General features: G+C 42.1%; 1 protein-coding gene across 1 annotated transcript in view; it reads left to right on the top strand.

The window, feature by feature from the left end:
• Positions 1–3,062: 3,062 nt before the first annotated feature.
• RWDD1 (RWD domain containing 1) overlaps positions 3,063–14,412 on the top strand; it is a 41,016-nt gene continuing 29,666 nt past the window's right edge. Inside the window, exon 1 of the mRNA XM_006839907.1 lies at positions 3,063–3,193. Within this exon, the coding sequence (XP_006839970.1) occupies positions 3,121–3,193 (73 nt within the window). The 5' untranslated portion in view covers positions 3,063–3,120. The remainder of the gene's footprint in view (positions 3,194–14,412) is intronic.

Here is a 14,412-nt window from a genome sequence, read left to right as displayed (position 1 = left end):
AGAGTGCTCCTTGGAGGCCAAGATGGCCAAACTTCGTCTCTCATACTTTGGACATATTGTCAGGAGGGACCCGTCGCTGGAGAAGGATCTCATGTTTGGTAAGGTGGAAGGTCAGAGAAAAAGAGGAAGACCCCCAACGAGATGGATTAGCCAAGTGGCAACATTGATGGACTCTAGCATGGCAACAGTAATGAGGTTGGCCCCAGGATCAGGCAGTGTTTTGTTCTGCTGTGCATAAGGTCGCTATGAGTCGATGTGGACTTGATGGCACCTAATAAAAACAAAAGTAGAAATGAAAGGAACACTTGTGGCATAGTGAGCAAAGCATTGGGCTACTGACAGGTCAGCATTTTGAACCTACCTGCTGCTCTGTTAGAGAAAGGTGCAACCAGGAGGGAGAAGGAATCAAGAGCAGACAATTTTCTAGCAAAAGCACAGGTCTTGCAAAACACAGATAGGATAGGAAATGAAACTTGGCAAAATACTTTTCAGGGAATAACAAAACTCCACAGGAGCAGAAGCCCACAAGCCCCAAGCCCTACCCCAGCAGAGTGGAAAACAATTGCACACAGGGCATGTACAATTAACAACTTACTTGGCCTGCTGTTAACCTCAATATGGCACTTTAAAGCCAGTTTTGGGTATGGAACAAGGGCCTCATATGTGGTGCACATGAGTGAGCAGTTCCATCAAGTATCCCAGATACCTTTGCAACAAAATCCATCTTGAAATCTTTGGCTGCACCTTGGCTATTAAATGATTACACAACCAGAGAAAAGAAGTCAGGAAGTAACACCCAAAACCACAAGAAGTTGCTAACAATTCCAGGAACCTGCTTAGGCTATACGGGTATGTTCCTGCCTTTAGCTCTATAAAACCCCCAATGCCTCCGAGTTCTGTGAGATACCACTATCTGTGGCATGTCTCCCCTACCAAGTTTCCTTTCTCAAATAAACACTTGCTGTTTCACTTCATGACTTTTTAGTCTTTTGTAGCCTACCCTCTGGTAACTCATTAAAATGTACAGGCTCAGAAACTACAAGAGTTCTACTTTGCCCTGTGTTGTCGTTAAGTGCCTTCAAGTTAGCTCAGACTCACAGCGACCCTGTTTAGGACTTCTGAAGAGCGGCTGGTGAGTTTGAACTGCAGCCTTATCATTCTACAGTGTCACACACAGACTTCACAGATAACAAATCATAATTCCTGTGCACTGAGCATATCCAGAACAATAAGCACCCGTACACAAGGCAAGTAACTTCAGAATACTTTATTCTCCCCACACAGAAGAGTTTTCACTTTTATTTTCTGAAAGTTCAGAAGGATGCCTGGAATCGGTCAGTACCCAAATGTGTCTAAGTATGGTCGTTTCAAAGTATATATCATTTAGAACACTTTCCAATTGACTTGTGTCCTAGAGTGGCACTGTGTATATATGTGTGTGTGTGTATATATATATTGTTGTTGTTGTTGTTAAGTGCCATCGAGTCGGGTCCGACCCATAGCGACCCTGTACAGGGTTTCCGAGGGTGTAAATCTTTACGGGAGTAGAAAGCCTCATCTTTCTCCCGCGGAGCGGCTGGTAGTTTCGAACCGCTGACCTTAAGGTTCGCAGCCCGATTCGTAACCACTACGCTACCAGTATGTATATATATATATATATATATATATATATATATATATATATATATACATACGCTCCACCTTGAGGTTCAAACTGACCTTGCAGTCCAGTGCATTATAATCTATCTATATTAAGTGCTATGGAGTCGTTCCGACTCATAAAGACCCTGTATAGGGATTCCAAGGAGCGGCTGGTGAGTCTGAACTGCCCATCTTGCAGTTCAAACCTACCTTGCAGTCCAGTGCTTATCCTACAGCGCCACACTAATAATTACATAGCTCTGTGGGTTAATGCACCAGACTGCAAAGCTGTTTGAACTGCAAGGTCGGTGGTTCAAGCTCACCAGTCACTCCCTGGAAACCAAGTATAGGGTCGCTATGGGTCAGATCCGACTCGAATGCACTTTACAACAATATAGCTCAGCTAGCGAAGTGGTTACAAATCGGGCTACAAACCCCAAGGTCAGCAGTTTGAAACTACCAACTGCTCCACAGGAGAAAGATGAGGTGTTCTGCTCCCGTAAAGATTTATATTTATAGTACATATTTATATTTATAGTACATATATAGCTGTTGTATTTATAGTACATATATAGCTGTTATGTCGAGTCCGTTCCGAGTAATAGCGACGCTGAATAGGGTTTCCGAGGAACAGCTGGTGAGCTTAAACCATCGACCTTATGGTTCAAAGCTATCCTGCAGTCCGGCACGTTAACCCGCAGTGCCACACCAGGACTTCCTTACTGAAACCTAAATACCATCAATTCATAGAAACGCCCAATAAAAGAATTTTATCTTGTCACTTTCATTGTATAAACTTAACAGGAGACAGAGATTGGATTCCAGAACCTTGACTTCCAGATGATTTCTCCCGGGACTTGATTTGTTATTAAGACCATCTTTCCGGACTCACTGCACACATGGACCGAGCTTCTGCTCCTATGCTCACTAGACTGACTGACTACACTGATCCGGGCCCACCGTTCCACTCCCGTGGAACTTCAGAAAGCATATCGACCCCACCACCAACGACACTGCGCCAAAAAATGTCGCACACCAGAAACCTTCCAAGCTCTTGCACGCCCCCCATCCCATAGGCCCAACACAGTCTGAGCCAAAACGTCAGCCCAGAAGATCTAGCGAAGATACCACGCCGCGGGTCTTTTCAGACTCAGGCAATGGAACGCCCAAGAACGCGGTCCTAGGTGTCCTCGGCGAACGCCGGATCGAACACTTGTGTCATTCCAGCAAATCCCGAGCGTGATTTTTGGGGCAGGCGGAAAATCAGTGCCCCTGTCGTTCAGACCGAATGAGTCGAACGCAGAACTAATGAGCAGGCAGAATTCGGCGAGGGGTTGTAGTTCAGCAGGCCTGGCTTTGGGTCCCTAGATTCCCAATCGGGGATCCTGCGCCTGCGCCTTGTCGGCTGCCGCCGACTGTCGCGGCTGCATAGCGCAGCGGTGGTGTCTGAGCGATCCATGGGCAGCGGCTAGGGTCACGATGACAGATTACGGTGAGGAGCAGCGTAACGAGCTGGAGGCTCTAGAGTCCATCTACCCTGACTCTTTCACAGGTAACTTCCGCAGTCCCGCATCCGCCCGGGGCCGAGTGGGGCAGTCTGGTGCTGCCCCAGCCAGCCCTCAGCCCCTGGCCGGGATAAGGAAGGGGACAGCGAGGCGCGGGGCCACCTCCACCACGAATCCCCTTTTAAATTCTTCGAGTTACTTGCCATTAACTGCAGCTGTTTTTCCTTCCTCCGCTTGTACCCCGAAATCCAAAGTCTGGGTGAGGATACTGAGGGCCCGGGAGAGTATCAGACATGGTTGATTCCAGGCACTGTGGTTTCTGTGTACATGTAATTTAGTGAAACAGCAAAAAGGCAAAATAGTAAAATAAGTCTTTCCTTCCCAGAGAAGCAAAGGTGTCTGTTTTCGCATATTATGGTAGAACCCCCTCACCCCCTGGTGTTAAATTTTCAAAATAAGGGGTTCAGAGCGCTGATCTGAGTCACCCAGAATAGGTTTTGAAGGTCGCATAGTCATGAAGTTTGTCACTTAAAATTTTCTTTTTGGAGTTTTGCATAATGCCCAATGAATGATGTGCTTGTTCTTAAGTTTTGCTGAGACACACAGGTTGTTAGACTGGAAGTGACTTTAGACATAATCTTGCCTGGACTCCTCTTGTACAAGCATGTATTGGAGATTCAGGAAAGGTTAGTGGCTTGCTGTTTGTTGGCAGAGTTTGCAACAAGGCTAGTATTAAGAGTTGGTCTGAAACTCAGGTATGTTTTGAAAGAAAGAGGATTCTTTTATATTAAGCCATGATTCAGAAGTTTTTGAAATTCCTGCAGAAACCCTTATTTGTATGGCTTCTTTAATACTCCTTTTTTGAGATGTGGTCAAAGAAAACCATTATGAATAAATACATCCTAGATTTGTGGAGTTTATGGCTCCCATCTTTTTGAGCATTGTTCGTCAGCAATTCAGAGCGGAAAGCATGTACATTACTCTAATTTAGTTGCTTAGATTACGTTTCTTGTCTCCACCCGTGGCCATGGGTAGCATATTTTGTTCTGTTTTACCAACAGGCAGAAGCCTCTTTATAGGCTTGATCCTGTTCATGTGGTCTCTTGCCAGCAATATAGCTGTGCTGTGAGGAAATTAAGGTAATGAGTGAAGAGGGGTTTGAGAGTGTCGTTTTTCTGGGTGAGTGTATATGGACTCCAGCTCCCTTCTCTGTGATTGATTATATGTTAATATCTAAATAAAACAGAATGTAGGGTTCTGTATTGAGTATATTCTTCATCTTGACATTTGGTAATTTCAGGTACTTTGGAAATAGTAGACATGAACACTCAGGCAATCAAGAAAGTATAAGATAATTCATTCTTTTCGTATTGGACAAAAGTTTGTTATTACATGCCATTGAGTCAGTTCCAACTCATAGCTACCCTGTATGGGATTTCCGAGGAGCCTGTCAGCTATCTCATTTAAGTCCAGTCCCATTCTTAAACTTTCTCATTAGCAGTACAGCTGTGCTGTACCGGGTGGGTTAGAACCACCAACCTTACGGTTAGCAGTCCATTAATTATCCTACAGTGCCACCCAGGGACTCTATAAGACACAAGGTGGTGGTGTTAAGTGTGGTTGAGTCAGTTCACACTCACAGCAACCCTGTATAAGGTTTCTAAGGAGTGGCTAGTGAGTTAAACTGATGACCTTTTAGTTAGTCGTCTAGTGCTTATCCTATAGCACCATTTGTTGTTGTTGTTAGGTGCCATCAAGTTGGTACCTACTCATAGCAACCCTATGTACAACAGAACAAAACACTGCCCGATCCTGGGCCAACTTCACAATTGTCGCCACACTTGAGCCCATTGATGCTGCCACTTTGCCAGTCTATCTCACTGGGGGGTTTTCCTCTTTTTCTCTGACCCTCCACCTTAGCAAACATGATATTCTTCTCCAGTGACTGCTCCCTCCTGACAGTGTGTCCTAAGTCTGAGAGATGAAGTTTGGCCATCCTGGCCTCCAAGGAGTACTTCTTCCAACACAGACCTGTTGGTTCTTTTGGCAGCCCATGGCACTTTCAGTATTCTCCTCCAACACCATAACTTAAAAGCATCAATTCTTCTACTGCCTTTCTTATTCACTATTCAGCTTTCACATGCATATGAGGTTATTGAAAATACCATGGCTTGGGTCAGGCGCACCTTAGTCCTCAAGCTGACATCTTTGCTCTTCAGCACTTTAAAAATCTCTTGTGCAGCAGATTTGCCTAATGAAATACATTGTCTGACTTTTTGGCTGCTGCTTCCATGAGTGCTGATAGTTGATCCAAGAAGAATGAAATCCTTGACAACTTCAATCTTTTCTCCGCTGATAAGAATGTTGTTTAGTGGTCCAGTGGTGAGGATTTTTGTTTTCTTTTCATTGAGATGTAATCCATACCGAAACACCATATCAGCCCTCACTAAATTCTTTGCTTATTAGCATTTAAGGTACATTTTTAACTTTAAAGCTATCTTGTGGGTTTTCCAAATTGTCCTAAGCCTTGACAGCTTGGTACAGTTAAGTTTGTGAAATTGTAGTCAGATTCACAATGCATGAGGATTGTGAGTCTGGATCGTAAGAGTTAATTTGTGATTCTTTTGATACATTCAAGTATCCTCAGTATCAACTGAGCCCATTTGTCTATAATTTCTGTGAACATTTTACAGACTTTGAAATGCTCCTCCACAGGAACCCCTAGACAAGGTCGCTGTGGGTTGGAACTGACTTGATGGCACTTAAAAACAACAACAACATGCATGGATTTGGATTTATGGCAGGCTCTTCCCCATGGGCCTCTCATAGTGTCCCATGCCAGAGCAAACTGTAGCCCTGAACCATTGCCTCACCTCCTTGTCCATAGGCTGCGGCACTGAAACGGGTTGCACAGTGGTGCAAAAAAAATAACTCTATTAGGGAACTTTGCTTTTTTGGTTGTTATATGCCAAGGAGTCAGTTCAACTTATAGCAACCCTGTATAGGATTTCTGAGGCTGACTAGATGGCACATAACAACAACAAATCTTTACAGGAGCAGAAAGTTTCATCTTTCTCCTGTGGAGCAGCTGGTAGATTCTAACTACTGACCTTGAGGTTAGCAGCTCAGCTCTTAATCCACCACATTACCTGAACTTCGCCTTACTCATAATCATATTCTTTATGAAATGTCTCAACAAATAGGCAGAGTACTTTGAAATTAAATATTTCCATATTTGATCTCTTTTTGAAATCTTGATGATTGCAGAGTTTGTTGTATTATAGCCTTCTTTGTTTAAGATTCCATGTTTTCATTCCAGGTTTAACAAAGAACTCATTGCATCACTTTGCCATTTTCATTTTTAATTACATTTAATGTAATATTCTGGTAAATGCTCTACAGTAGAATGCTTTTTGTTTGTTTTTAAATGGATGACTGGACTCTTGACAAGCAAGCATGTTTAGCACATCATCACCCCATATGGATGCTGAAGAGGAAGTGTCTACCCTGTAGATCTAATCTCGTAGTCCTAGCCTAACTTCAGAATTAATTGCTGCATTCATTGTAAGTTATTATAAAAGATTGCAGTTTCATCTTTTTGCCTGTTCTGTAGTTTGATTCTACATTGATCCAATACACCTAACAACTAGGCTTCCAGAATAAAAACTAGACTCTCCACATGCTGCTTTAGTAGTGCTTCACTAAGGAAATAGAATTTGGTTATTCCGAGATCTGTATCAGAATCTCAGAATATGTATTATAGTCAGTTTTACTAGAACTATTTGGTTGACGTTGTTTTATTAAGTGCCATTGAGTCAATTCTGATCCATAGTGACACTATATATGGTTTCTGAGGAGTGGCTGGTGAGTTTAAACCACCTACCTTGTGGTTCAAACCAACACTGCTGTCCAGTGCATTAACCCACAGCACCACACCATATTAGACTTGCCAAAAGCCAAGCTTCTATAAGTCTGTTTGGTTTTATGGATTCATAATCTTGTATTTGTTTCTGTCAGTACTTCTAAGTAGCAGCCATAAGCATTTAACAGTTTAAATTGCATCTTGAAGTCATCTTTTGAAAGCAGTTTTTTCTAAGACTTGCTTTTTGAATACACAAGATATTCCATAAGAACTAAAGAGCTTATTTTTATACTTTGTAAAATTCTTATGGTCTATTAGTGCATCTTTTAGGCACTATGTCCATTGTCTCTGTCACTGACAAAGTTCTTATTTTCTTTCAGTTTATCATCATTTTCCCCTATATCACCTAAAACCTCTCTTCCCTTCCACTAGTTCCTTCCACTATATGCAACAGGTTCCCTTTTTTCAAAAGTATACCGGAATCTACTCATGCTAGCAGAAATATGACATTCATTGTGAAGCTTGGTGGCACAACAGTTAAGTGCTGGCTACTACCTGAAATGTTGGAGGTCAGACCTACTAGCCATTCTGTCGGAGAAAAGACCTGGTGATCTACTCCCTTAAAGATTAGAAACTAAAAGTCAAAGCCATTGCTGTTGAATGGATCCCTACTTATGATGATGTTATTAGGATAGAGTAGAACTCTATCCATAAGGTTTCCCAGGCTGTAAATCTGTATGGAAGCAGACAGCCACATCTTTCTCCCACAGAGTGACTGGTGGGTTCAGACTGCTATCTTTCAGTTAGTAGCTGAGCACTTAACCACTGTGCTGCTAGGGCTTCTTCCTGTCAAGATTAATGTCTACGAAAATTTATGGGGCAGTTGTAGTCTGCCACACTGGGTCACTGTGAGTCAAGAATTAGCTGGACAGCACCTAACAACAACAGTCTTTACTTAGCCCAACTCACAGAAATGCATTGAATTGGGATTATTCCTCCATCAGAGCAGAGGTATCATTCATCTTTGTAAGTCCAACTAAGTAATGCCCATTCTCTCTTTAGTTACTTCAGGACTGCTAACTGCAAGACGCTGGTTCAAACTCTCTAGCCTCTCTTTGGAAACCCATATACAGGGTCATTATGCATCAGAACCAATTTGATGGCACATAACAACAAACTTTGGAATTGTCTTCCCTTTTCTTTTTTTTTTTTTAGTACCATTGTCAGCTGTGAGAGAAAACTTCAACTAATAGAGGTTTAAATAAGGTAAAAGTTTATTGCTCTCGCATATAAAAAGATAGTTGTGATGGTTGTAGTTCATGAAGTTCTTAGAGCCCCCGGCTGCTGCTTCTCAGCGCTCTGTCATCCATCATGGTCAAAGATAGCAATTTCTATGTAGTAGGATACATAATGAGTGCTGGTATGGCACTGTAGGATAAGCATGTGCCACTGCTAACCTCAAGATCAATGGTGCAAATCCACCAGCTGCTCCTTGGAAACCCTTTGCAGGTTTGGAAACCCTTTACAGGAAACCCTTTACTCTGTGAGTTGGAACCAACTTGAGAGCACTTCACAACAACAAGGACAGATAAAGAATGAATGAAAAGAGAGGTGAAATACTGTAATTTTTTTTTAAAGGAAATTTCCTAGAAATTGTCAAAGAGCATATTTTCTTGCAGCCCATTTGTTGGAACTTAAGTGATTTGGAAAAACTTCATAGGAAGAGACACGAGAAAATAATAGTCTTTATTCTAGCTGGCCAATATGCTGAATTAAGGAGCTCTGGTAGCGTAGTGGTTACGAATCGGGCTGCGAGCCTTAAGGTCAGCGGTTCGAAACTACCAGCCGCTCCGCGGGAGAAAGATGAGGCTTTCTACTCCCGTAAAGATTTACACCCTCGGAAACCCTGTACAGGTTCGCTATGGGTCGGAACCGACTCGATGGCACTTAACAACAACAACAATATGCTGAATTGAAATTTCAGTTACAATTCAATGAAGAGAAGAGTGGATATTGGGACTGTTAGCAGTATTCAGCAATACCCTTTTTTCTATTTAGTAGCTATTTCACAGATTATTCTTTCTAGTAGCAGCTTGGTGTAGTGGGTATTAACTTTGCATCCTAGTTTCTGCATCTGTTTAGTGGGCAATAATGTACATGTGTACACTTTATAACTATTGAATAAATAAATATGAGAGAGTATTTGCTAGGAATTTACTATCTTAATTATCTTAATAATCTGACTGTATAATTCCTTGTGTTCTTATCAATTCATTTTAATTTATACCTCTTTTAGTCATACATGGACATAACCACACCTTGAAGATGCCATTTCTAATATTTTGGCCTTTGACATTTTTTTTTTTCATGTTCACAACCTTACAGTTCTTCACTCCGTGTTCTTTGTGAACGTGCCTTTCATCATGATTGCTCAGAGACTGCTGGCTTCTTTCTGAGCCATTTTGTCTTCCTCTTTAGTCTGCCTAGGAGCCCAACAACAATATGGTTAGAATTGCGTTTCTAAATATAAGAAGATAAACCTAGTAGTGGTGCATAAAATGTAAAGAGAGAAACAGCAGGACTAGATAGATAGCCCATTGGAATGTTGTTTGTTGTTGTTAAGTGCCATGTAGTCATTTCTGACTTATAGCAACTCTGTATAGGCTGCTGAGCGGCTGGTGGGTGTGAACTGCTGACCTTGCTTAGAATAGTCCAAGCAAAAGTAATAAAGTTCTGAACTATGGATAGCACCTATGAGAATGGCAAAGACCTGGGAGGAACTGAAGATAGTGATGACATTGGATTTACAGGCAGGATGGTGCAACCACTATGAAAAATGAGGAAGGCAAGAGAAAAATCAGATACAGTAAATATGAAGGACACAGAATGCTTTCACCTGGTTGTGTTAAATAACATATGGTCAAATGGGCCAAGGGGTGCACTGGGCTGCAAACCGCATGTTCAGCAGTTTGAAACTACCAGCTGCTCCATGGGAGAAAGATGAGGCTTTCTGCTCCTGTAAAGATTTACAGCCTCGGAAACCCTGTTCAGGGTCACTATGGGTCAGAACCGACTTGAAGGCACTTAACAACAACAACAACAACAACAGAGAAATGATAAGTAAACTCATTAGCATAAAGGAGAACACCAGAGAGAAAAATAAGGGCCAGGACCAAAACCAGGTTTGTAAGGGAATACCTAAATTTGTCAAAAAAAATGAGAGGAGGAAAAAGTGGCAGATACTAAAGAGAAAAGTAGCAGCCATGAGACATTAAAGCAAACTAAATAAAAAACAGTGCTACAAAAATCTGGGGAAAAAAGTTCAAGAAAAAGTGAAGATGATTCTCCCGTCTCATCCCTCCTACCCACTGTCTCTAATCACAGAGACTTTGAATCTGCAGCTCTGATCACGTCATTACAGTGTCCTGGTGTGGCGTTGTAGGACAAGCATTGATGCAGTCCTATATCGTTGTTGTGAAGTCACTAGACTGCTAACCACTAAGTCAGTGCTTCAAGCCCACCAGCCACTCCTCAGAAACTCTATGCAAGGTTGTTGAGTCAGAACCAACTCAACGGCACTTAACAACAACCCATAGCGAGTTGGGATCAGTTGTGAGAAAGGTTAGGTCCGTAATCAACCTAAATATGTATAACCCAAAGCCTATTTTATTTGTGAAGCCATGCCAACTATAAGGATCTGGCTTTGACATGGTAGTGTCTACCATGTGTGACTGTGTAGCCTAGTAGGGGAAAATGGCGGATGAACCATTGGCTGTGAGAATCCTGTCTACACCCCTGACCAGGCCCTTCGTGATCAGGCCCCACTTACTTGTCAGGTCTCATTTTCCATGCTCTCACTTCTCACTTTATGTTCTGACACGGCACCATGCTGCTTCTGCACTTGCCCATTTGTTTAACTCATACCTCCTCCATGTGTGCTCCTGCTACATCTTATGCACACCTCCATGACAGGATTATGACGCTTGTAAATAACTTGTCTGAATGTTTACTTCCTTATTGAACTGTGCTCCTAACAATGTCTATAGTAAATATTTGGTTAATGAAACCAGAAGGACATGAATGTACTAGCAAGAACATCATTGAACTAGCTGCCTGATCTATTCAGCCAGTTTAACCAAAACAGAACTTGTTGCCTTCAAGTATATTTTGATGCATAATGACCATATTTAGTGCTAGTGTGGCGCTGTGGCTTAATGCTCTGGAATGCAAAGTTGTTTTGAACTGCAAGGTCGGTGGTTCAACCTCACCAGCTACTCGGACACCTTATTTCAGTGTCACTATGAGTAAAGAGAAACGGCTACAATCATACATTGACAGAGAACTTCCAGAGGTTCAAGCTGGATTCAGAAGAGGCCGTTGAACGAGAGATATCATTGCTGATGTCCGATGGATCTTGGCTGAAAGCAGAGAATATCAGAAGGATGTTTACCTATGCTTTATTGACTACGCGAAGGCTTTCGATTGTGTGGATCATGACAAGCTATGGACAACCATTGTAAAGGCATGAAGTGACTGTCTACAAGTTTTCAATAGGGAGTTCAGTTTCAGAATATGCAGGTGAAGGTAGAATCCCCACTGAATGGTTTTCATCTTGTTGAGACCAGTCTGGTGAAAGGAGATGATGATAAGATTCTTATGATCCAATAGTGAGTAATTGTTATCATGACTAATTGCAACTGTCACAGCTGTAAAGGTGGAAGTTTTGTAACAAAAAGGGGGGAGTAGTTAATCTTATAGTACAGAAACAGAGGACGCTAGGACCATCAAAGAAGAAGAGCATGAGTGGAATGAGGGATCCTATGCAGAGAAGCAACGGCACAAATGATGTTGACATGGAGATATAGAGCAGCTCAAGACTCTAGACTCATGGAAAGAGAAAGGCTGTGTTCTTCCGGTCAGGAGGAAGGCTTGCAGAATGTGTACTTTGGTTGTTTAAATGATTATATATTCCTGAGTGTTCCTGTGTACATCTGCCACCCCACCAAAACAAAAAACAAACAAAAAAAAACAGATAATAGGAGCAAATACTGTTGAATGATGATGCACAACGGGGATTGTAGTCATTGCAATGAAACATGTATAAAATGTATATTCTCCCATGTAAACTATAACTCAATTCACAATAAAAACATTTTTTTTTCCCCCAAAGGATAAAAAAACAAAACAAACAAACAAAACCACTCCTGTACCGTGATTGTAATCCCATTTGAAAATCAGGGTGTTTTTTTCAATGCTAATGAGGCCAATAAACAACATTCTTATCAATGGAGAAAAGATTGAAGTTGTCAAGGACTTCATGCTTCTTGGATCAACTATAAACACTCGTGGAAGCAGCAGTCAATAGATCAGACGACGTATTGCACTGGGCAAATCTGCTGCACAGGAACTTTTTAAAGTGTTGAAGAACAGAGATATCATCTTGAGGATTAAGGTGCGCCTGACCCAGGCCATTGTGTTTTCAATAGCCTCATATGGATGTGAAAGCTGGACAGTAAATAAGGAAGATCGTAGAAGAATTGATGCCTTTGAGTTGTGGTGTTGGAGGAGAATACTGAAAGTGCCATGGACTGCCAAAAGAACCAATAGATCTGTTTTGGAGGAAGTGCAGCCAGAGTGCTTCTTGGAGGCCAGGATGGCTAAGCTTCGTCTCTCATACTTTGGACATATTGTCTGGAGGAAACAGTCGTTGGAGAAGGATGTCATGCTGGGTAAGGTGGAGGGTGAGAGAAAAAGAGGAAGACCTCTAATGAGATGGATTGGCCAGGTAACATCATTGATGGACTGAAGTGTGGTAGCGGTAGTGAGGTTGGCCCAGGATTGAACATTGTTTCGTTCTGCTGTGCATGGGGTTGCTATGAGTTGGTTCCGACTCGATGGCACCTGACAACAACAACAACAATGAGTTTGAACCAACTCGACAGTATTTAACAAAAACAACAATCCTTATGAAAGCAGACTGCTGTATCTTTCTCTTTGGAGCAGCTGGTGAGTTTGAACTGCCAACTTTCGGTTAGAAGCTGGGTGCTTAACCATCGTTGTGTGCTGTTGAGTTGATTCCTGTTCATAGTTACCCTATGTGACAAGAGTAGAACTACCCTCATAGGAGTTTCTAGGTTTTAATCTATGCTCCTCGGAAACCCTGTACAGGGTCACTATGGGTCAGAATGGACTTGACGGCACTTAACAACAAATCTATGCAGGAGCACATTACCCACAGAGCTATTGGGTGGGTTTAATCTCTGACCTTTTCGTTAGCAGCCAAGAGCTTAACTGTTATACCACCAGAGTGCCTTTGTGGCCATGTTCAAAATGATCACTATCTACAGCCAATTTTTTTTTTTTTTATGTTTTTATTCTGAATTAAGTGAAAGTTTACAGGGCAAATCATCAAAGACTGAGTCATATATAATAATTAACACTGAAGAGCACACTCTGCAAGTCTGCCTCCTGGCCGCCAGCTCTTAGTCCCTCTTTTTCCATGAGTCTAGAGTCCTCAGCTGCTCCCTTTTTCCATATCTCCATCTTTGCCTCCTTCTCTGGTGTCGCTGCTTCTCTGGATAGGGTCCTGTGTTCCACTTGTGCTCTTCTCCCTTGATGGTCCTCGGGTTGTCTGTTTCTGGACTGTAAGATTAACTACTCCCCAGTTTTTATTACAAACTTCTACCTTTACAATTGTGACAGTTGCAATTAGTCACGATAGCATAGTCATTGAATCATAACTCTTACCCCCATCTCTTTTACCAGACCCATCTAGACAAGATGAAAACTATTTCGTGGGGACTCTTATCTTCCCACACACATTCTTAAACTAAACTCCCTCTTGAAACCTTGTAAGCCAGTTACTTTGTGCTTTTATAGCCCCCTCATTTTACGTAGCTAATGTCTGAGTTGCCCATCCCTATCTACTTTATACAGCGGGGATAGCATTGATACTTGATGTGAAGACTCCCTCCCTCTCAGTTGGTATTTTGAGCTACTGCCTCCATGAATATAGGTCAAGTTCATCACATTCTAGCAATTTACCCTCCTTTCACCTTTATCAAAAATTGTTTCCTTTTTTATCTTCTTGTAGTTGAGTTCTGATTAACAAGCCATCAAGGCTAAGTCAAATGTGTACTATTTCAATTTGGATGTTCTTGTGTGTCTCCCCTCCCTTCATATCAGTTGGATGCTTCACTCTCAGCTATAGCCCTCTGTGGCTCTGTCATTGCCCATGGGCTCAGGTGTCCCTAGGTCTCACCACACTTTGGACCAACCAGCCCTTCTTCTTCTCTCTCATCTCCAGGTCAGTGGGAGTCTATGGAACGTGGTTGAATTCAGCCCATTTTTTCATTGTTGTCTTTCCTCCTCTTCTACTCACAAGTAGACCAATGTGACCAGTAG

The sequence above is a fragment of the Chrysochloris asiatica genome, unplaced genomic scaffold (genome assembly GCF_000296735.1).
Source record: "Chrysochloris asiatica unplaced genomic scaffold, ChrAsi1.0 scaffold00027, whole genome shotgun sequence".
In the NCBI taxonomy this organism is placed as follows: Eukaryota; Metazoa; Chordata; class Mammalia; order Afrosoricida; family Chrysochloridae; genus Chrysochloris; species Chrysochloris asiatica.
Note: the sequence above shows the minus strand (reverse complement) of the source record. Positions and strands in the feature narration are given on the sequence as shown.